The sequence below is a fragment of the Paramormyrops kingsleyae genome, chromosome 2 (genome assembly GCF_048594095.1).
Source record: "Paramormyrops kingsleyae isolate MSU_618 chromosome 2, PKINGS_0.4, whole genome shotgun sequence".
NCBI classification, from domain to species: domain Eukaryota; kingdom Metazoa; phylum Chordata; class Actinopteri; order Osteoglossiformes; family Mormyridae; genus Paramormyrops; species Paramormyrops kingsleyae.
Window position 1 is genome coordinate 27,406,683 of NC_132798.1, and position 25,165 is coordinate 27,431,847.

General features: G+C 40.2%; 1 protein-coding gene across 1 annotated transcript; it reads left to right on the forward strand.

Annotated features, from left to right (window-relative positions):
• The first annotated feature begins 1,296 nt into the window (after window positions 1-1,296).
• On the forward strand, window positions 1,297-11,026 carry LOC111850308 (creatine kinase S-type, mitochondrial-like). The gene is made up of 10 exons (XM_072708876.1): window positions 1,297-1,432; window positions 4,484-4,657; window positions 7,694-7,892; window positions 8,048-8,143; window positions 8,263-8,484; window positions 9,317-9,402; window positions 9,743-9,866; window positions 10,304-10,438; window positions 10,532-10,657; window positions 10,823-11,026. Exons 2-10 carry the CDS (start codon window positions 4,509-4,511, stop codon window positions 10,937-10,939), a joined length of 1,254 nt encoding a protein of 417 aa, XP_072564977.1. The 5' UTR covers window positions 1,297-1,432; window positions 4,484-4,508; the 3' UTR covers window positions 10,940-11,026.
• Window positions 11,027-25,165: the final 14,139 nt, after the last annotated feature.

Here is a 25,165-nt window from a genome sequence, read left to right on the forward strand (position 1 = left end):
ACAATCCATTATGGGGCACAACTACGAAGGGCTAACAATTTTGCTCAGTATTTTAAAAAATCCTGGTTACAGCCCTGAAAGGCATGTATTAGTTTTTCTACATCATGGAAGGAGAGCATCTTCTGAAACTTGGCTATGTTCCATAGATGGTGGAATGTAGTTCTAGTGATACTTCTTATGTGAGCATCAAGCAGCCTGAATGCCATGAACCCCAAAACACAGGAACAAAAAAATTGCAATTTTGGCATGTCCAAAAGTTTAGAGATCTCAGTAAGTCAGTATTTAATGATACCCTCTTTGGCAGATAGCACAGCTTGCAAACACCTTTTGTGTTCAGCTAACAGTATTTCAGTTCTCTGTGTAGGGATTTTTGCCCACTATTCCTTGGAGATCACTTCTAATTCTGAGATGTCTTTCATGCATAGCGTGTGTGAATCTACCCATGGAATTTCACTTTGACAGCCATTCCAAAACCTTCAACTTGCTTTCCCTTCAAGTAGCTCATGGATCATTGTCTTCTCCTAGAAGCGATCCCCTTTTCAGTTCCAGCTTTTTGTCTGACTGTTTATCATCGCCATTCAGAATGTTTCCTGTGCCACTGGATGCCACACAACCCCAAAGCATAATAGATGCTTTGCTATTTGGATATATATCCAAGATCAGCAATGCACCTTAAAAAGATCACTGCAAATGTATCACAGTCTTGCTAAATATGACTAATGTTCTTAGTATTGCCTGGCTTGTGGTCCAGTTAGACTCTATTTATCTGTTACAGCAGTTTTAAACATATGCACAGCTCCAAGTCTCTCAGAGAAATTTAGAGGGTATTAATTAGATCAGAAATGTCCAGTATCTATTAAACAAGAAATCATATTTACTTGATTTATATGATGGTGACTAATTCTGGGTTTGAGGTAATTTTCCATACAGTATTCCACTTGAAAAATCCTCCGGGAATTATTTCAAGCTTTGAAAACCCAAAAATAGCAATTCCTTATTGCGAAGTAACTTCTGACATCTGTAAATACAGTATATAGAAAGAATGTATATTCACTGAACAGAATATATAATTAAGAAACATAAATCCATTCAAATTATAAATGCTTAAAATGTCTGGTTCCTGAGAAAAGAATCTGTAGCTCGGGTATATCAGGCGAACCTTTGAATGTCACAAATGTGTGAGGCATCTGTCCGGATGGGACTGGACACACAGAACCAAAGCATCAGTAACATATGGAGAGATCGAGGAAATGTCTACTGTGGGAGAGCTCAAGGACAAAGACCATATTGCAGATTTAGGCTGTGACATGCTGACGGTAGAAATAGGATTGGCCAACATGACCAGCTTTAATCCTGCAACAAAGCAGACGCGCATTTTGCACGGCATTCCGACCGGAGTGAACTTCAGGGACACTCTCCACCTTCCATATAGGTATTGTACAGTTACCTTTCCTCTCAGTAGCCCATACCAGCACCATCAATGTAAAAATGATACACTATTTATGCTTTTTTGCAAGCACCGTGTGTATTTCTATTCGTTGTTAAAACCTAGTTTTGTCATTACTATATGCTAATAATGCTCCTTTATCAAAACAAAATTGGCCTATATTGGATAAATTGTATTATACAAGCACCTATTCTAATTAATTTAAAAAAATTAATAAATAAATTTCAAGAGACTTTTATCATTTTTAACTTTTGGTAGGTCAAGTAATTGGTTTTAGACATGTACAAAAGAACTGCAAGTAAAGCTTATGCTGAGTTACATTTAATACCTGATGCAATATCAAAAAAATGATCACATTTTTCCAAGTAAACTTTCTCCAAATATTTAATGAATCAAAATGTGCATGGTGTACATTTAAATTTATCTCATGAAAGAATACAATCTTTAACACTGATCACTTTCAGTATCAGAATCTTCTATTATTAGCTATCAGATGTGGCATTAATCTACAATAATGAAATAAATTATGTATTAGGATGAATTCGCGGATGATTACGTCACCCACGTGACATGGAATTAATCCTTTACTATAATATTCTGGGAAGTTGTAATTGTGGATTAATTCCGATCGTGTGTGGACTGATCGTCCTGAAATTCAGGTCAATCGTCCGTTCAGGTCAATTCACCCCGAATGTTATTAAACTGCACGAACATGTTATTTACCGATCCCCTGTAAAACCTAATTTTGCCAGAAATAACTTGAGCTCATAAAGAGAAGCCAGGATGCTCATCTGGGCCATTAGATCGGCATGCAGGATGCTTATCTTGGTTTCGGGAGATACTGTAGGGTGGGGGGTCGGTATACAGCACCCTATATTGCCTTTAGGGGGGAACAGGGAGGCATTGCGCAAGGACGCCTATTGTAGTATGTTATCGCAAGCAGCATCACTCGGACAAAAGGGGGAATTGGAGTACATATTGCCTGGGGGGAAGGGGTGAGCCTGGCCAGCTTACCCCCTGCCCACACGCAACTTTAAATTTAGTATAAAGGAAGGGGGAGATTCCAGTACTGACCGGAGCTCAGCCGTGGGATAGAGCGCACATCGCCCGGCACTTTCTCGGAACTCACGTGTTGGTCTCCTGCCAGGACTGAAAGGGCTCCCCAGTCCATGTGTGAAGGTGGGTGATGATAGCACGTCCGAGTGTCAGGGGCGCCGTAAGGGGGAGGAAAGCTAGGACGATTCCAAGGGCCCCTGAGTGACAGGGGCCCTAAAAAATTAGTAAAATAACTGGATTGGTTTGGACTGGGGGGCCTAATATGATATGCTTTCATGGGGCCCAAAATCTCTAGCAACGCCCCTGCCGAGTGTAAATAGCTTTGCAACTGCTTATGCTTTCCATTGATTGTTTCGAGTAAATTATCGCCGCTTGTGATAATATTTCGTAACTTTTTATGTTTCCTTGCTTCTTTTATGTATTATTGCTTCTTTTCTATATATATTCGTACCTTTGCACCTAATACTATTAGCTATAAGATATATATTATTTGATACCCATTGTAGTACGAGTTATTTTGCATTGCCTTCAATATGATAGCTTAGTATTGGTGTTAATGCGAGATCATTTTGTATTACTTATTAAAGTGTATTTGAGTGAACCTAAGCGTGCCTGTTTGTTCCTTCGAGAGCCCTATATCCCTCTCTCGTCCATTTTAACACAAATTATTTTGGGACAGATCAATGAATCACTTGTTCACGGTTGCCAGGACAATTCAATTAATTAAACAATGTATTGCACACTGTGGAAGGCATCATGGTGCTCGCTCTGTGTTCTTTGTAGTCCTTATAAAGCCTCTCTGACCTGAACAAAATGTCTGGTGCCAGATAAGTCTTGCCATTAATCTAGACCAGCTACTATTTATACTGCAGCTCCTGCCAACAGTATTTGATAATAATTCCTGAACAATGGCAGCATAGCTCACTTGGTTCGAAGGTTAAGATATTCATTACTGTTCATTTTACCAGGACTGGAAAGGGAGTGCGCACTGCATACTAAATATACATGCTCGCTATCACCACAGACGTACACTGTGACCCTACATTAGATAAATGGTGTAGAAAATGGATGGACGCATGCGTGCATGCATATGTTAAGTCACAGCTGATAATTCCTTAGAATGAAGGGCACGTGACAAGTGGTAGCTGATAAATGTTCCCGATGATTAAAAATTCTGGAAAATTCAGTGTTAGTAATGACTCCAAAAATGAATCACATGAAATGCATTTATCAACCATTGCCTGTTATTGTCGGAGGCTGCTGTAACTGCAGTTAAATCAGAAATGGTGCGTATTACATAAGCCATTTCAGTTTCATGCAGAACACACTAATACATATGTTTGGATACAGTTTATTGTTATGATTGCCAAGAAATATCTTCCTTTATTGGTAAGGATTAAAAATACATGGAGAAGAGAAATACATTTAATTATTTTTTTTATGTTGGATGGTAAAATAAAGCGAAATAACTTTCATTCTTTTAGTTTTGTACGGTTTGGGCATAAAAGTGTTTCTTTTATTCAGACATCTATATTAAGGTTTATTCTAAGCCAAATGCTGTTACTCACTTTACTTGGGCATGACATTCTATAACAAGCATATTAATTAATCCCACTTGCATTAATTGGCAGTGAGAAAAAATATCTTCTAGCTAAAGAAAAACAAACAAGTTTCCACCACTGATTGGAAAGAGACATGGGTGAATGTTATGCATTGTTTTCCTGTCAGAGTTAGAGAGCAAAAACGAATTTGTATAGGCTTCAGAAGTGACACTTAAATATGATGTAATTCATGAAAATATTTTGTAATAATTTCCTCAAAGGTCTTTCATCTGAATCCAAATGAATCTTCAGTCTGCCAAATTGATGGGTAATAATTTGCATGACAAACTTTCTAATTTAACACAAATATCATTTTAAAGTATGCCAAAATAATTTATTTGATCTCCTCTCCCACCACCTTTGCTCTATCCCCTCCCAGTTGATTGGATTCAGGGAAGACAAACATGACAAGCTCCTTCACTCGAATGCTATCCAGCCGCAGCACGGTGGCGGTGATGGCTAGCCTTGGTGCTGGGACCTTAGTGACAGGTTACCTGATGAGCGACACTGGCAGGGCAGTGTTTCCAGAAAGGAGGAAGATGTTTCCACCAAGGTAGGTGACAGCTTACTGGGGCGCCTTCAGCTTCAGATCTTCAGACTGCAGTGTTTTCAAAAAAGCTTGCTTAATAGTGACACATTTGTACTTAACGATAAAACATTTAATGTAAAAGTGCTCATGTTAATATTAGTAGCAGAAAGTACAATTTGAATTGCAAAATAAACATATTGTAATATTATGCTTGGTGCATCTCAGCCTGCTGCGTATGAGGCAGTGTAGCCACAAACTGGTCAGGGTGCCCATGCAGACCCCCGACCACTGCCGAAAGCACCTACATTGAGCATCAGAACTGGACCATGGAGCAATGGAATAAGGTGGTCTGGCCTGCTGAGACACCCTTTCTATGACATCATGTGGATGGGGAAGTGTAATGTTGTGCTTGAACGCACTAATTGAGCACCATTTATTGAATGCAATCTTTTTTTAATGAACAGTGAACTACGCAAATCAGTTGACTACTAATGAATGTGAAAGTGAAGTAGCGTTAATAGGCAAAAAATTAACTTTGATATTGCAATATGAAATTTGATGTATTATTATATCTTAGAATCGCATCTTGGAAAATTATTACATGATGATCTTGATCAGTGGTGTTGTGCCAATCAATTTAGGTAGGCATATGTGTGCCCAATATTTTGTAAAAATGTAACATATAAATTCGTCACCAAATAACATACCTACATTGACTGTGTATAACAGTCAATGTAGGTATGTGTATAAAACTTGCAGTAAAATTGCAGAGTAGTCAGACCAATGAGCGAATGTCCTCCATCAGATCACATCTCTTAATCCCCTCCCCCACCCCCCCATCATTCCTGTCTACTACCAGTAAGTCTACACATCATATACAAATTGTCACATCATGACATTCACGACTCACATCTCAGCAACAGTAAACAAGGTCAGCTGGACATGTTTTAATCTATAACAGTTACATGAAGCTTCAAGAACATTAATATCTGCATATGTTTATTTTTTTGTCTTGTTTGTGGATCTGAAATTATGCCTACCTCCAAATTTATGTTATACCGGAGCCGTTGAAGTCCCAAAAAATTGTATTTTTTTGAGCTAGTTGTTGTAAAGTGTGAACTTACACAACACTGCAGGTGTGTGTGCATTTACCTAGGAAAGGAATGGCAACAGGATGCACTATGGACAAGTCAATGGAGGCTGCCAGTGGAGGCTGCCAGTGGAGGCAGCCAGTGGAGGCAGCCAGTGGAGGCAGCCAGTGGTGGTAGCATGATGCTCTGGGCAATGTTCTGCTAGGAAACCTTGGGACCTGGCATTCATGTGGATGTTGCTTTGAGACATACCACCACCTACCTAAGCATAACTATAGACCACGTACACCCCTTTATGGCAACAGTATTCCCCGATGGCAGTGGCCTCTTTCAGCAAGACAATGTACCAGACCACACTGCAAAAATTGTTCAGGAATGGTTTGAGGAACATGAAAAAGAGTCCGCCTCCAAGTTCCCCAGATCTAAATCCAATCTTGTATCTTTGGGATGTGCTGGTCAAACAAGTCTGATCCATGGAGGCCCTACTTTGCAAATTACAGGATTTAAAGGATCTGCTGCTAATGTCTTGGTGCCAGGAGACCTTCAAAGGTCCTACGGAGTCCATTCCTCAACAGGTCGGAGCTATTTTGGCAGCATGAGAAATCTACACAATAGTAGGCATGGGGTTTTAATGTTATGCCTGATTGGTGTATAGCACTCAGACAGGGTCAAGAGGTTCATTTACTGAATGACTAAGATGTGTCATGTAAGTGATTTTGAATGTGGTGTGATTTAGTCCCAAATGTGGTGAATGCAGCATCTTAGAAACAGCCTCTGAGATCTTCATACACTACAGCAGGGGTGTCAAACTCCAGTCCTGGGGGGCGGAGCCCTGTGTAGCTTAGTTCTTTCCCTGTTCCACCACAAATGATTCAGCTCAAGAGTGCAGTGTCTAGTGTTAATAACTGTGTTCTTACCTGAACTCCTTCTTATGATATTTAGGTCTGAAACTATTCACTTATTGCAAAATCCAATTATATGACAATTTGCAGAATCTTTCCCCACCACTTACGTTATCACTTGTGTTTTTTTGTATATGTTTTGATGTCCTTGTTTGAAATTGTCATGTACCTGCATATTATTTATATTTTATATGTTTAAATATAGGTTGATTGGTGAGTCTGAACTGGCCCTGTAGTTGTGTGAGTGTGCGTGTCAGTGTGCATCCTGTGGTGTGTTGGCACCTGCCCAGGGTTGGTTCCCGCCTGCGCCCATTGTTCCCAGGCTCCGTCCCCCCCCCCCCCCCCCTGCGACCCCAGTTGGGATTAAGCAGTTTCAGAAAATGGATGGATGAATGGATGTTTAAATATTTACATTTGAAACATATTAAGTATATTTAAATATAGTTAAGTGCATATCTACTTACAGTAGAGGGAATCTCCATATCCAAGAACTTGTAAAAGAATATTTACAGCCCAAAACACCTACACTTACAGTATCAACAAATAAAAAATAAAGTAAACATCAGCTTCTACTTGTCTCTTAACTGTGTCTCTATTTATCTCTCTCTGTCACTCACCCACACACACACAGCTGAGATATTTATATCTTAGTCCATTGTCCATTCATTTGCATGGGTAAAACTCTTATCTCCACTATGATAACCTTAACCCCTACCCACAGAGTCACGTGCCACATAACAACATTTCGGTCAACGACATATATTTCGGTCACCTAAAATTATAACATAACAGAAAAATTCCTATTGCCTAGTGACGTCATAGCGTTGTTATCATCATACCGGAATAACGTTGCATAAGAACACATTGCTCACGTGTTACTCATCCTTGAAATACCCAATCTATGACTATGTAATGGATAAAATGTATAGACAGGTATCAGTTGATTTGACATAGATTAGTATGTAGCTTACCAAATGGGTATCAGGCCATGAAGCAGGAAAAGTTCACTGAGTGCAAAATAAGGCCGGGAAGAATGGTATGTTTATTCTTACTCTTTGACTCTGCAGTGCCGACTTTCCGGATCTTTGCAAGCACAATAATTGCATGGCAAGTGCCCTGACTCCAGCTATCTATGCACGCCTAAGAGACAAGGTCACCCCTAACAACTGGACCTTAGACCAGTGCATCCAGACAGGGGTGGACAACCCTGGGCACCCTTTCATCAAGACTGTTGGCATGGTGGCTGGAGATGAAGAGAGCTATGAGGTATACACTGGAGAGCTGGACAAAAAGTCATATCCAAAGTGAATCACAGGAGAGCAAAGAAGTTTTAGTTATGCTCTCAGAATCTCATCTGTAGGTTGGGTAGTACTATGTACTTGCACACAATCACACTGATCTTGCTGCAATTCCATCTCCAGGTATTTTCTGAGCTCTTTTATCCAGTCATTAAGGAGAGACACAATGGCTATGATCCAAGAACTATGACGCACCCTACAGATTTGGATGCTTCAAAGGTACAATACACCCTCCTTCTCACTTCACGGTTTATATAAGTGCAACTGTAAATAGAATGAAAGATGCTACTCTTCATCAAGTACACCAGGATGGTTGCTGGCCCTTCCTCTGTCCACAGATCACCTCAGGGATGTTCGATGAGAACTACGTCTTGTCCTCCCGTGTCCGTACAGGCCGGAGCATCCGAGGCCTTAGCCTACCGCCAGCCTGCAGCCGCTCAGAACGGCGTGAGGTAGAGCGTGTTGTCATACAGGCCCTGTCTAACCTGAAAGGTGATCTGACCGGCCACTATTACAGCTTGGGAGAAATGACAGAGGAAGAGCAGCAGAGACTCATAGATGTAAGTGAGGAGCTATTGAGAGTCACAATCGAATCCCTGCTCACACTAGAAAAAGTACCAGCAAATATATATACATTTGCAAAACTGAGTGCAACTTCATACTGCAAACTGTGTAACTGGAGATTCCAACTCAATGAATTACAGATTGCCATGCATATCGTAATACGACATCAGCATCTACTTTTACAATGTCATGGATAGAATTCCACAGGTTGTCTACTTCTAGAGCACTGTCATTCTGCATGACCTCTGCCTCATGTGCCACATCTGTCCCTCCCATGCTGGCATTATTCAGGAGCATTTCCTCTTCGATAAGCCAGTGTCTCCTCTGCTAACTGCAGCTGGGATGGCCAGAGACTGGCCCGATGCACGAGGAATTTGGTAAGGCTCCAAAATCAGTGGACTCTCACCCTACTCTGGGCAATAGTAGTTATCTACTTTTTTCCTCCCACTTTTGTGGTTACGGAAGCTATTTTTTGATATCGCTACTCAACATATTATAGTGTGGTCCTTCTGTTTGGCAAATATTGCTGTGCATTGTGACAAAGAAACTAATTGGATTGTTTGCTACTGAAGTTTTCTTTCTTAGCTTTCCCAGAACTTACAGAAATGTCCAACCTAAAATTCATTAGACTTCCTGCTCACTTCGTGGTTACATAAAAATATGACTTCCATAAAGGAGGACATTTGAAGTGCATGTATGTGTCTTGGGAAAAACTCAGTGTTCAGTAGTCATTTAAAGCCTGGATTACTATGCAGACTTACTGAACCATCCTCTTTTCCCCCCGCCTTTTCTGATCCCGTTGTTTCGTCTCCCGTTGATCAAATGCAGGACCACTTCTTGTTTGACAAGCCCGTCTCCCCATTGTTGACATGTGCAGGGATGGCCCGTGATTGGCCAGATGCTAGGGGAATCTGGTATGGTGCATGAGGCTTGCATCACCAGCAGTCAAGTTCGGCATGTTAGCCTTAATGGAAACACGTACTTAGGAGTCTGCATGTACTCTTTGTAATATGCATCCTATACTTATGATTTGCAGTTTGGGTGTGTGCATTGTGTAGGTATAGTTATATATTTTTATATAAATTTGTATTTCTTGAGTTACACTAACTATATGTCACAACTTCATCAGATGACACAGGGGATGGGTGGTGTTGACAATAATTTGTACAGTTTACTTGTTTTTTTTTTTAGGGGAGATGACATAAAAGATTATACTTTGCATTTTGGAGTTTAAGTTGAAATTTTATTTCTCAGGCACAATAATGAGAAGACCTTCCTGATATGGATCAATGAAGAAGACCACACCCGCATCATATCAATGGAAAAGGGTGGTAACATGAAGAGAGTGTTTGAAAGATTTTGCTGCGGACTCAAAGAGGTACGTAAACCTTGCAGAAATATATGCACGCTGCTTAGTAATGTATAATAACATACGGTGAACCAATTATAGCTGAGATGTTATCAACAAAACAACTCAATATGTTTAGAGTGTTAATATACTGAATGAAGTGATCAATACTGTTGCAATTGCTAAATGATTTTCTTATCGGTTAATATACCTATTATCTGTTTTGGCCATCTACCATATGACTGAAGGCAAAATAGTCTACAGGAAATATTGAGATCAATAATTATGAGCATCATATGGCACAGAAAAGCATTCATCTGTGTAATTCATTCCTCTTCCATGTTATTAATCAATATGATGGGTTTATGGTGCATGTACGGACCCTAGAGTACACATGAATTATGAACCACTCAGCAGAACTAAAGATGATATGTCTTCCCTTGCTACCATTATCTTGCAAATTTCAGGTAGAGAGGCTGATTATGGAGCGTGGCTGGGAGTTTATGTGGAATGAACATCTTGGCTACATCCTGACTTGCCCCTCCAATCTGGGCACTGGACTTAGGGCAGGGGTGCACGTCCGTCTGCCTCTCCTCAGCAAGGTAACAGCAGTGTCCCAGAGACACTGGATGTTCGCATATTCATAGAATGGATGAACAGTGGCAGTGATAAATGGGACTCTGCTCTCTCCACAGGACCCTCGTTTCAGGAAGATCCTGGAAAGCCTGAGGCTGCAGAAACGAGGCACTGGGGGAGTGGACACTGCTGCAGTGGGCGATGTCTTTGACATCTCAAACAATGACCGCTTAGGCAAATCTGAGGTAACCATGATGAATATCCAGTAAGACCCTGACATTAAAATGTATCATATGTACATACGTGCATATAATATCTCTAGTTACACACTACTACCCTCTGTAGTGGGGAAGTGGTGTGGATGGATGGATGGATGGATGGGTGAAGTTTTTTTTTTTTTTGTTCTCCAGGTGGAGCTTGTTCAGCTGCTGATTGACGGCGTGAACTACCTAATAGACTGTGAGAAAAAACTAGAGGATGGGCACGACATCAAGATCCCCACTCCCATCACCCTGTTTAAAAATTGAACAGCCTGACCACAGCAAACAAGAATGCTGCTGGTGCTTTTAAAAAAAATCCAACATCTTACACAGATATGAAATAAATCATTCTCATGAACTGGTCGATGTCTGGGCTGTTTGTATGATGTATACCTAAGAACACGGCATCACAAAATCAATGACACACCCTAGGGAAGGTTGAATGAAAATGAAAAACTCAACTAGGGCATAATCACAGTTAACGGTTCAATCCTCACCATAGACTAGATTTTTTTTCTCCGTACTCTGATCCCCTGCCTTCACATCCAGAACCAGCTGGTCGCCAATTCACCCAAACACCCTGCTGGATTTCTGTAACATTCTGTAAAGGATTTAATTCCACAACACTAGGTCAAGCTCCTTAGTGCATGTGAACGAGAGTCAAAGCTCATTCCTCATCCTCTAGTATAATAATGAATATTTATACCTCAAAGGACAAAACAATAAAAACCTAAATATGATTATTCTAAGTTTGATTATATGTATGGATTTACAATTAGAACAGTACAACTATTAGATGTTGAACATATACCTCTGTACAGTAAAGCTATTCATCTTGGCAAAAAATGCATACAGTCATGGCCAAAAAAATTGGCACCGCTGCATTTGTCAGAAAATGTACCACGTCTCCCAGAAAATTGTTGCAATTACAAATGCAATGGTATTGTCATATTTATTTCTCTTGTTGGTACTGGAAGAACACAAAAAAGCAAAGGAAAAAGCAAAGGGGGTGCATTTTCTGACATTTCTGGCCATGACTGTATTTGCTTGGCAAATATTAAGAATGTATGTAAATTTAGAACAATAATAAAAACTAACAAGAATTTCTTCTGTTCTCCAAAAACATGAAATCTTGTTGGATGACTAGAAAATCACTGCTTCGGCTCCCAAACATATGCTCAGGGATATTGTCATTGTCATTCCATGTCTTCATTAAATTTCACCACCAGCCATCTTAATTAATTAACTTGTCCCAGGTTAAGCTGTGGTGAATATTCTAAGGTTGTACGCTTTATTAAATGTAAGTTCCATACCTTGTTCTATGGTTTCCCCGCAAAGCAGGAGGCCAGGATGGCTACTCTGTTTGGTAGGAAATAGGCCACTACCATTTTGATTAAGTGTGAAAAGGCAGTAAAACGACTGAATGGGAATGAGGTAAAACAGGTAGGGCTCTGGGGAGAGTGAGATTTCAGTAGAGAGCTGTTAGTTGTTTGAAGCCTGGGGCTGTGCTGGTCTGGGCTATGCTGTGCAGTGCAGTACAGTGCAGTACAGTGCAGAACAGTGCAGTGAAGAATAAGTTGGAGCAATTTTACCTATTTTAAGTAAAGAAGCAATCTGCAATACACATGTAATCAATTAAATAAGGGGAGGAGCTAATAAAACAGCAAAAAGCATTCCATCCATCTAAAGAGCTTATTTAGTATAAGGGTGGAGTGCATGGGAGGGCGACCCCATGAAGCTGCACGTAGCAGGTGACACCCGGCAAGGCCTGCCAGTCTGTTACAGGGCCACACACTATGGGCAATACAGGGACACCAGATTAATCTTTTTGGGCTTGTGGGAGGAAACTGGAGTACCCAAAAATAAACCTGCTTAAACACAGGAAAGAAACTGAACTGGTTGTGGGAATGAAAAGTACAAGCTTGAGTGTAATTCTACAGTGCTACCCACTGAAGACACTGGAAGAGTCACAAGATGATTCCAAGAATACTGTAGCGCCGGCAGGGTGAATGTCCCAGCATGCAATTGTAAATAACCCCTGTCTGTAATTGTAAATTCACCCTGCATTTCCTTATAGTTGCGAATGTGTTTGCCCGTGTCTTGTGTGTACCCTGTCTGATCCTCATGTGTATTTAGCTTGTGTAAATCTCCCACCGTACAGTTTGGCGTCTGACAACCTTGTGTTTCCGCTCTGTGTATTTGGTTCGGGGCTCGTTGGGTGCCTGTTATAGTCCTCTTAAGGACTGCTATTAAAGAGCATATTGCTATTTTCCCCAGCAAGCAAGTCTCTTTGTCCTTCTCTGCTCCTGTAATACCTCAGTCCGCCTGGTGCTACAATATATTTGCAGCATTTGTAAAACCGCAACCAGTTAAAAATCAGTCAGCAAAATCTGCTGAGGAGACCCTGGTCAGCATAATGGGGGTGGCAAGTGTCTGGCTCTGATATTTCTGGAGTTGTGGGCTGAAAAGTATTTTCATTTACACTATCTATGTAGCTATCTATCTATATTGTTGGTATTGATTGTTTTCTCTGTAATTTACATTCGCTCCCTTTTTCGTTAATTAACTATGCATAGTTTTTCTAATAGTTCCACTTTATCCAAACCTGGTAAAGCATGTAAGATGGACTTCAGTGGATTGTCATTGTCATTATTATTATTATTATTATAAAGTGACAAAGGAAGCAGGGTCAGCCAGTCCCTGGAGCAAATGGGGTTAAGGGCCTTGCTCAAGGGCTCAATGGCAAAATGCTCTGCCGACCACGGAACTGGTTGACCTTCCGATCACAGGCAAAGTGGGCTGACCGGCTGAGCCACACACTGCTATCCTTGTTTCAGTGTGACCCTTCCTCCAATCCTCTTATAATACATCTGTTGAATATTTGGATGATCATGTGAACCTGATCCAAATACTACTGGAATGTATTACATTTTCCTTGTATTGTTCTCTATGTGGACGACTAATTCATCGCTGACTATTCTTTGTCTCACTGCAGCTAGACCTGCAAAGATATGCCCAGTCATTAAATAGCTAAGAGGGTCCTAATTTCTCTTCTGAAAGTAGATTAATGACGTGCATCTAGTAATGCAATTAGGGTCCTATGCTTAATGATGGGGTTATGTTTCCCAGTGTATGCATGTAGGTAAAAGGCTTTGTGCATTGGGACACGGGAATTAAAACATGATCCCTTTTATCACAGCTGATGCTTGCTCACTCTGTGAAGGACTCCTGGATGGGTATAGTAGCACTACATGCCAGTGCAATATTGTGCTCAGCCTAGCAAGAATAAGTCTTGCATAAGCAGCCACATGTGGGTCAGAGTTAACCTGTGAGGCCGGTCAGAATCTTCATGCAGTGCTCGCTTGTTCCTGTGAATAGCATTCCTCTTTCGCTTTAACACTGTACCATATACTTTGGCTGGGAATACTCACAGGTTACCACACAAGTCACAATGAACGTACACTGAGTATAAACCCATGGCAAAGAAACATGCATGACACAAGTGCATAATTTCTACCGAATTAACTACCATCTACACACTTTCATTCAGTGAATACTCTTTGGGTGATGTCACTGTTTCTTTCAGACTCAACATGTGTCCTATTCTCTGCTGATGTAATAATTCAAAATAAGTTGGTGACTGGCTAACTAGTAAGCTAAGACCTAAGTAACGGGCTGTACTGAAGATTCAATAAAATAACTCCTTTATGATTCTTTCATTCATGTAACTTAGCATAGTTTTTATAAAACAAATAATGCATTTATTTGAGTACCCCAAAACGTGCCCAAAACCTTTCCCAAAAATACCCAAAAAACTATACAGATATCTTTATCTGTATAGTTACATCTCACTCTCATTCTACATTCCTTCTATATACAGCGTAATTTTCAATAAAGACAGATTTTCCCCAATTAGTAACATAATCATACAGCACTGCAAAAGTCTTGAAGTCAAAAATTATGTTTAAATGATCAATGGTCATGTTGGTGTAAAACTATGGTATTAGATTTGTCAAAGTGTGCAAGCTTAGGGATTTGAAAACCTCTCCTAAAGTCACCCCCGTATTTGCAGTACATCTCCAGTACAATTGTGCATTTTTTGACTTGACCAATAGCAAAGCTTGTATGACTAAACAATACCGTATTAACTTTTTTCTTTAAACTAATGTAATTGATGACTTGAGTGAGCTAGTAGTGAAATTTAATGCATGGAGTGGCTGGGTTGCTCCTGAGGTGTGGTTTGTAACCAAAGTGGTGTTCTTCCAGCACTCCCACAGAACTTTTTGGGGGACAGATGAAATTCCTTTTAGTTTTTGTTGTGCCACTCCATAATTTGCATATATTACAATGCTAAATTCTGTTTGTTTTTTTTCTGAGCAAATATACATTTATTATAAATAACTTCAAACATTTCCCTTGACCACCTAAGATTTTTGCACAGTCCTATCTTTAGATATGTTGATATAAAAATATGACTATAAATATTTGACAGTTTTCAAAAAATCTCAGGTGACAGAACACGTTAGAAATAATACCATAGGATCTTGTTATGTTTCTATATCGATTGTGCGGGTGAAACGTTTCAGTTTTTTTTATTTATAGTCGTAGTTCTCCCTCTAGTGGTGTATTTGACACATTATTCGAAAAATGAAACTCTTTTCAAACTTTAGGATGAAGAGACTTCTTCTCAAACCTTGGGGAAAAAATATATATCAACATAATGTAATGACTAATTGGTGATCTTATTACCACAATAAACAGAAGGAATAGCACTGAATCATCTAATTGCAGTGGATTCCTCTACGATCCAGCAAATGTTATGCTATTGACAATGGCCCCTGTGGATAGAGTATGTCAATTGTTCTGGATCTAGTCAATCCTTTTTAAGTCATCTTGACATACAGATCCAGCCGCTTAAAATTTCCCCACTTTCCATGACAGGTCCTTGACAGGACCTTGACTGGCTCTTGGCTGGTCCTTGACTGTAATGAGATCCCCCACGATGATGTAATGAAAAAGGGGGCCGGCATGATCCACCCCTCAACTCTCTGTGTGTAAAGTACTTGCAATGATCTATCCATCCACCAGGGAGAGCAGTAATCTGAAGTGACTTACCTGAAATCAGGTAAGATACCTGAATCAGGTATTGTAACTCCACTGCAAAAAATGAAAATCTAAGCAAGTACAATTTCCCTATATTTAAACAAAATTCCAATTTCATTAATAAACTTACTACACTGCAATAAATGGCCTGTGAAATTTAGAAATAGTTTCTGTTGTGAGGCAAAGATGGCCTAAAACTGTCAAAATGTGTTTTTAGTCAGTTTATTGATGAAATTACCATTTTATTTTACTTCCCTCTTTGGAGATGAGGCGGTCCCAAGATATGTCCAATACAATAATTACAGGCCTAAACAAAGTATTAAGACTGATATTGTCAAGCAATGAGAGGTATATGAAAATTAATCAGATTTGAAGCCCATTAAGCTTGTTTGGCACAAGATGAAAGATTTCATGCGCAAGGAGGCCAAGCCAGGTACAAAGCAGCAGCATGTCCAAGAGTTATTTTGGGAGAAGAGAGTGACCCAAGATGTGTGTGACAGACTAATTACAGGTCTAAACAAAGTAATAAGGTTGACTGTGGAGAATAAAGGTGTGTTCTTTCTTTCTGTCTGGCTAACAGCCGGATAGGCTGCTGGTGGCTGCACATCCACGGGGGGGGGGGGGGGTGATGTGTGAATGTGTCATTAACTTCTCTGCTTGGCCACAATGAAACAATGAGACAGATGAGACAGATGTTTGAAGCGGTCAAGGTGAGGTTATTTTTTTAACATAAGAAACACTGCTTTCAGATCATAAGAACATAAGAACTATACAAACGAGAGGAGGCCATTCGGCCCATCAAGCTCGCTTAGGGAGAACTTAACTAATAGCTCAGAGTTGTTAAAATCTTATCTAGCTCTGATTTAAAGGAACTCAAGGATTCAGCTTGCACTATGTTATCAGGAAGACTATTCCATATTCTGACTATCAAGCCAGTCGGTTAAATAAACACTACTAAACAGTCATTACACACTACCAGTCAAAACTGTTGTTGGCATGTAAATTAGAAACCAGAAGACTATAGTGGAAAAAAAGTATGATCGTCTACCAAAAACATTTATACACTGTATAGTCATGACTGACATGCTGAGGCTGGGTTTGAACCAGTGACCCAGGGAACACAACCAGTGACCCAGGGAACACAAGCACACAGGCTTAGCCCACTGAGCCACACAGGGACCCTGAAAGTGCAAATGTTTTTTGCATGAAAATTCACCATAGCAAATACCCTGAGCAAGGAACTGCCCACAAGCACAAGAAAAGTGGTGGGGCCGGGGGCTGGGGGCTGGGGGTGGGGGGTCAACTGAATGTGTGAAAGTCATTAACATCTCTTTTGACTGGTAGTATGTGTGTGTTTGTGTGTGGGTTTGCATAGATCACATTTGAGGACCAAATTGCCCCCAAAGTGTAGTAAAACCTGAAATTTTCCTACTTTTGGGGACATTTTTTGAGGTCCCTATTTGGATAAACACTTTTAAAGCCTCTGATCACAAATTTTTCTGAACACATACAAATCGAATTTCAATGAAAAAGTTGGCCAAAATTTCACATCTGTTCACGACTATACGCTCGGGTGGTGAACAAAAGCACTGGCAAAGTCTTGCATTTCTGAAAAGTTTCAATACGCAGAAAAAGGCTAGTCACATTAGAGCGCTATTTCGTGAAGTCTGGTCCACCATCTAAACGGCTAAATAGAAATAGAAGAAATCACAAGACAGAAAACACTTTAACATCCTCGATCCATCACAAAGCCGGACTCGCCATCAAAACTGTAAGCTCCTCTAAACCCAGCTTATTGTACCTTGATACCTTGTACGTTGCTTTGGATAAGTCTGCTAAATGCTTTAAATGTAAATATAAATATTGTACAGTGTAAAGCCATGTAGCAGAAATGACTTGGGGTCAGTAATCCAGGAGACATGGAGGTGTACAGTAAATATCCATTGTCTTCCCAACATCAGTCACTGAATGGTATTAAAAAAGCACTGGAGAGTTCAAAGCATACAATTCTCATAGTCTAACAGCACCACCAACATTCAGATGTAAATGAGCTTGAGATGTAAATGCATGCTGGCTGACCAGATCACCCCCCCTGGAAAGAAAATATCCCTATTCCCTTTTATTGTCCTTGGTGATTTTAACAGAGTGAATCTACACCAGGAACTTCCTAAATACAGACAGCATATCGACTGCCCCACCAGGGACAACATCACACTGGACACTGGCGTGCACAGATAGAGACGAGGTGGTGCTGAAGCACTTGCCCTTTTGCCCTCAGTCCAAAAAAGTGCCCTTTTGAAAGACGTGATTATTTTTTTTTTTTTAAAGCTGCGCGATTTAAAAAGGTGTGAAAATAATGGCTTGATTTGTGCCCCTTCTTCAAAGACACCCGAACCCTGTCGCTTTTTCACTGTCACCGTGTCACGTGAACACGCTTGCAGTTCATTTGTTGTGAGGCGTGTAGCAGCGGCATGACATAGGACTACTTGGAGTAGGCATAGTAGGCTAACTATAGCGACTGGGAGCCACGGCGGACAACACGGCAGCTCTTTCCCTTCCCAACCAGTCAGGTAACCCATGAATCGAGTGAAATTATTCTGTTTGCCCTCTAAGACCAACCTGCAATTGTTTTGTTGTGAAGTAGCCTGTCAGAAACTGCACATGACAAACTTTGCCAGCTTGCCCCCTCCATCCATCCATATGGATAAACAAAAAAACGACACATTTAAAATGTAACCTAAACCATTTAGGCAACCCCACTCTCCATCAATTCCGACCTTTTTGCATACACTATTGAAAATATCACGTTATGCTATAGGCTACATGCCGTTAGGCAGAGGGCTCTTTTGAGCCCATTTTTCGTTACAAATTTTAGGATGATCTCACGGAAATCTGTGAATAAATACAAAGTTTTCAAACTGAAGTCAGTGACGGGAAGACATCACACTTTTTAGAGATGGAACTGCAGAAAAACCTAAAACCTTGACATGATTATGAATAATAGAATTATGGACGTTTCTCCGTTTTTGTGGATTAGCCTTTCCATAACTAACGTCAACTACTGTCCTACTTTGGTAAGATTGAAATTAATGTCTTTGACTGTCTTTAGTAGGTGTCTCCTGTGAGAAAGTTAGAACACCGTCCAACTGTCTAAAGATGCAGTCTTTAGCCTAACTGGTTGTTACTGACTCAGCGATGCTCGCAGACATTTACGCACTGTGTTGTGACCTGGTTGTGACAGAACAGTGACGTTGTTATTGGTAGTTTGAAGGGTACGGTGTTGGGGGTGCATGTTAAAAGTTTTGAGAAGCACTGGTTAGACATGTTAATTTTTTTTGGTGTAACATATTGGCAACATTAACACATTAATTTGCTAAAGGAAAAATAGGCAGTTCCCAATTGCCTGTGAAAACGACCATTCTGCCCTGTTCTTGTAATGACCACAGTCAGTCTTATTCGTTCTCATACATTTTGGTCTATTTTTAGAGAATGTTTTGAAATAAAAGTCAAATTGCATTTAACCTGTGCGTTTTTTTTATTATAAAAAGAAAAGGTTTTCCACATATGCAAAAAGTGCCCTTTTTTCCCCCTGGAGCACTTGCCCCCCAAAATGTCTGTGCACGCCACTGACACTGGACCACTGTTACACCATTTTAAAAGATGCCTATCGCTCTGTCCCCCGGGCAGCTTTAGGACATTCTGATCACTGTATGGTCCATCTTATTCCAATTTACAGGCAACAGCTTAAACGTGCCAAGCCTGTAGTCAAAACTGTGAAGAAGTGGACCAATGCAGCAAAGCAGAAACTGCAGGACTGTTTTGACTGCACTAATTGGACTGTCTTTGAAGCTGCATCTGATAATCTGGATGAGCTGACAGACACTGTGACATCATACATCAGTTTTTGTGAAGATGTGTGTGTCCCGACCAAGACCTTCTGCACATACAACAACAATAAACCATGGTTCACTCCCAAACTGCAACATCTTCACCAGGCCAAGGAGGATGCCTACAGAAGTGGTGACAGGGCCCTGTACAGGCAGGCCAGGAACACGCTGACCAGTGAGATCAAAGTGGCAAAAAGAAGCTACTCTGAGAAGCTGAAAGAACGGTTCTCAGCCAATGACCCTGCATCAGTGTGGAGAGGCCTGCGAGATATCACCAGCAACAGACGACCCCTACCCCCCGCTGAAGCAAAGACCTGGCAGATGAGCTGAACAACTTCTACTGCAGGTTTGAGATAAACAGATTCACACCCCCCATCCACCCCACTCCAGAGACAATAACCCCCATCACACCTCGTACCCCCCTATCCTCCCCCCTGGAACTCAGAATACACAAAGCGGAAGTGAGCCGGCTGTTCCAGAAACAGAAAACCAAGAAGGCCCCGGGACCAGACGGTGTATCCCCCTCCTGCCTCAAAACCTGTGCTGATCAGCTGGCTCCCATCTTCACCCGCATCTTCAATAGATTCCTGGAGCTGTGTGTAGTTCCCTCGTGCTTCAAACGCTCCACCATTATCACGGTCCCCAAAAAACCCACCATTACAGGACTGAATGACTACAGACCTGTCGCCTTGACGTCTGTGGTCATGAAATCCTTTGAACGCCTGGTTTTAGCCCATCTAAAGGACATTACAGGACACCAGCTGTACCCCCTGCAGTTTGCCTATCGGGCAAACAGGTCGGTGGATGATGCAGTGAATATGGGGCTGCATTATATCCTGCAACATCTGGTCCGTCCAGGAACTTATGCCAGGATCCGATTTGTGGACTTTAGTTCGGCTAAACGAGCATAGATTTTAACGAGCAGTTAAAATCATTTCAGATCCGTCACATCCTGGACACAATCTTCTCCAGCTACCCCCCTCTGGCAGGCGCTACAGATCTGTTTACAAAAACTGTTTACACTCTACCTCGCACCTTAAAATTGCACAGTGTTACTCACCTGTGTATATTTATAATATTTATAATTTTTCACATTTGTATTGTATTTGTATTGTATTGTACTGTATTTGTACAGTATTTCTTGTATACGGTATTTTGTTTTTATAGTGTCACTTATTGTAGAGCTGGGTGATATGGCCTAAAAATAAAATCTCAGATTTTTTCACAAAAAATCTGATTTCCGATTTTAATCGATTCTCCCCTCCCCTACTCAAAATCAAACTACTTTATTTAGCTTTTTTTACTTTAGACCACACCTTTAGGAGCAGTGTGTGGCTCAGTGGGCTAAGCTGTGTGCTTGTAATCAGAAGGTCACTGGTTCAAGCCCAGCCTCAGTATGTCTGCAGCTCCTTGAGCAAGGCCCCAACAGGTGGCCTTCACAGACAACTTATTCTTCAAAGATCAAGTTGAGGGAGGCATAAACACAATTTCCCCACGGGGATCAATAAAGTGTCAGTTATTATTGTGAACACTTTTAGAAAGGTTTCTCTATAGCTTATTTTAAAACTGGCAACAACACAATACACCCTCAAACTTATAAATAAAAGTAATAAGTAATATTGTAATAACAATAGAAAAAAAACACATAATTTTATCATGTCAGCTTAGTATTAAGTAAATACTTTATGCCATTGGGTTTGACATATTATATTACAATTACAATTCCAAATTACAGAAGTAGCAACACCTTTCTTTGGGCACGTGCCATCTTTTCCCCTGTCATTGCCATGTTGTTAGTGAATCTGCTACAGTGTTAATTTACCCGTGAGGAATGGTGCATCGCATTAGTTCCGCATTTGGCGCTTGTGTGTAAAAAAAGTAATAAAATCGATTTCATGAAAACATATCGTCCTGAACTGTAAATTCGAATTAATCAATTAAATTGATTTATCGCCCAGCTCTAACTTATTGTTTGTGTATGAGAGAGTATCAAACTGTGGGAAACTAATTCCTTGTGTGCCCCAGCACACTTGGCGAATAAAAGCTGATTCTGATTCTGATTGCTGCAGCAGGTGAGGATCATGAACTCCCAATGACCTACAAATTCTTTAATCAATCAACAGTTACAGTATCAACAATCAATGGCTGGACAGTTGATACAGGGACAATGATCACAACACACATCAGAACAGCCTTCCCAAAGCCAACAAACTGAACCCTATTGAAAATTTGTGGACTATGCTTAAAATAAAGCACTTTAAAACAAATCAATATACTGTAGGACCAAAGTGCTGTACAAAGGATAAATAAGAATAAGACAATAAACAAACCAATAAAGCATATTAAAATAAAATAAGTAAATAAAATAAATCAAAACAAAAATGAGCTTTTTTAAGTCATAGCAAAGACCATTCAATCATTTAACCCTGTAAAAAGAAAAGTAAAGTTTTTGTAAAGACAGCGCCATCTAATGGTATCACCCTGCAAATGAATGAATGGGCGGGTTTATAGTCAAATATAGGCCCACCCCTAGAAGAAGGGGGGCTCTACCTTTCGGATGGTAATTGGAAGGAACTTGGCTGGGATTTGGCTGCCAGCCAGACTGGAGGGGAAATTTTAAGTGGCTGGATCTGTAAGTCCTGAAAGGATTTGAACTAACACACTAACACAATTGCAAGCAATCAATTTGCAGCCACCTGCAACAATTATACAATACTCCGATAGAAAGATTTGCTATATGTAAAATATATTAACTCAAAAAAATTAACTTAAACTTTATTAGCATGGAACTCCCGCTGACAGAGCCCGACATAATGTATGAATATTGTCAAGCTTTAATGTTCTATCCAAGATAATGAAACCAAAGCAGACAAATCCATAACATTGTATATCACTCTCACAACTTTCGCTTAATTAGTTTGAGACAACAAAACTATCAGTCTAAAAGCTAAAAGCTTTGTATTATAGACTTTCAACTTTAATTTTTTTTTATAATGCTGTTCTACCAGTGTATTCTTTTACAGTATCAGGTATATGAAAGCACTACTTTCACAGTAAAAGCTCTGCCCTCTCTAATTTTGGAATCACAGTATCTCGACAGCACCAGGTAATTGAACGGCGTAAAGCAGCCCCTCTGTAAGCCTTTTAGAAGCAGGACAGCTCCCTGCCTGCTGAAGGGTATTACTATTATTTATTGTGCAGAATAATAGAAAAAGCTATGTAGTTATATAAATGACTACGGAGCCCTTTAGGTGTCACAGTAGAAAAAAAATATTATTTCGTACCCTCAAATTACTAAATCGTACCCTCGAATTAGTAATTCGTGCCCGCGAATTATGTATTGCTACCCATTGATCATTCATGGACACAGGGTCATGAAGCGTTTCGATTTAATACAGTTTTATTTCGATACTGGACTGAAATATACTGACATTCTTTGGGTTTTGGCTGTTAAGCACAATTAACATTGTGATATGTCGTTGGCAACACTCAAACGAATTTTACGGGAAAACGGACAGATCAGACGCAAAAACTTTGATACTGCAGATGTCATACAGTTCATGTTCATGTTCAAATGCAAAGAATATGGACTTCGTGCTCAGAAGGAAGATGTGGGCCTGATTCTCTTAACATTGGACCCAGAAGGGACAGAGAGGCGGAGATCGAGACGCCTTAACCGGAGGGCCATATTCGTCAAAGGGTCCCAACTTTGTATGGCACTTAGACCATATTCCTATAATAAAACGCTATATTGACAACAGTACACGGTTTTAGGATATTAACAGAAAATAAAGCGTGGGTGGTCCCTAAACTTAAAACAAAATGGCAAATGTCCCAACGGCTTGCCATTTAGTAATGCGCGGGCACAATTTAGTAATTCGAGGGTAAGGTTTACTAAATCGAGCGCACGATTAAGTAATTCGAGGGTACGATTTACTAATTCGAGGGTACGATTTAGTAATTCGAGGGAACGAAATAATATTTTTTTTCTACCGTGACACCTAAGGGGCTCCTTAGTACGAACTGAATTACATAAAACTTTACACAGTGGTACCTTGAAGCACAAACTTAATTTGTTCCAGAAGGCTATCTACCTACCAGAGCATGAGAGCGAGAAGCGGAGCGAGAGTAAATTGGTCAGAGCGCGGAACGGTTTTTTATTAAGGCTGGAGCGGTCGCTCTGTCTCGCTCCAATTTCGCTCCGATACCACTCACACTACGACTCTGAGGCGCGCGCAAATCTACCCAGAATTCATCTGTACAATTATCAAGACTGTTACACAAATTTGACGATGGGATTCGCAAAGTATTTCACAAAGGAAACTGATAAATCATACAAGTGTACTATTCTTATCAAACATATAGATGACAAGAATGTACAGCAAGAACAACAATGTGGTGAAACTGTTTCAGTGAGTAAAGATTCACTTTGGAATCACTTTTCTCAGAAACATGAGTGTGCTACGCGAACAAGCGGAAGCCAGAGCAAAACGCGTGCAAGTTTTATATGGTTGTAACTTGTAGCATATCAAGTCTATAAAGTAAATAAAATTATAAAGGCCTGTAATTTGGTAATCAAATAAATCAGTTTGTCATTCAAAGTAGGTCTAATAGGATTTTTAAAATTCACGTAACGCTGTCAGTGAAATTTTATTTAATAGAGAGACGCAGCAGCAGCATCAACAGAAAAAAATTGAGGAATTTAAAACGTGGATGCTTAGCCTGTATATTCTTTATGCTATTAAGCCCACTGACTCCTTTATTTTTAAGCCTATTTTTGTGTGGAATGCCATTGCCAAACCTGTCCGTTGTTGCCTATATGCTGTTTAAGGTAGTTCGGGCTAATTGTAAGTGAACGAAGATAAAGGCCATTTAAACTGAGGTACCTTAAATCCGACAAGTTGTCCGGCTAAGCAAAAAATCTTGCTTTTTCATATGGGTCCATGGTATTGCTACTTCTGTGGCAAATGGAACGTATCCTACTCGGTTTTCCCGAGTTTTTAGCGGATGTGACGTAATATCGAATCCGAAAATCAGATCCCGAGGCAAATGGAATGCAAATGGGAGTCCGGACCAGGCTTGTTCGCAGGCCTAAATTGCCATGGTAATTCAGCGGGGATTCATTTAAGACACGTTGATGGAACGGAACTCTCACTTAAGTAAGACTGACTTGTCAAAATAAGTCAGACTTTCCCTTAAGCCTGCTTCATGGAATACCCCCCTGGTTTGGATTAAGTGGAACTATTAGAAAAACCATGCATAGTTAATTAAAAAAGGGAGCGAATGTAAATTACAGAGAAAACAATCAATACCAACAATTTAGATAGATAGATTCTAGTTATTGTATTTCCTCCCGGAATGCTAATTCCCACAGGCAGGTTCCAGGATGAGGTAAAATATTGAGTACCGGTCAAAAGTTTGGACAAAAGAAAAAAATATTGTGAACAAAAGTTTTTCTTATTTTTTTTACTATTCTCTACATTTTAGAAAATCATAGAGACAT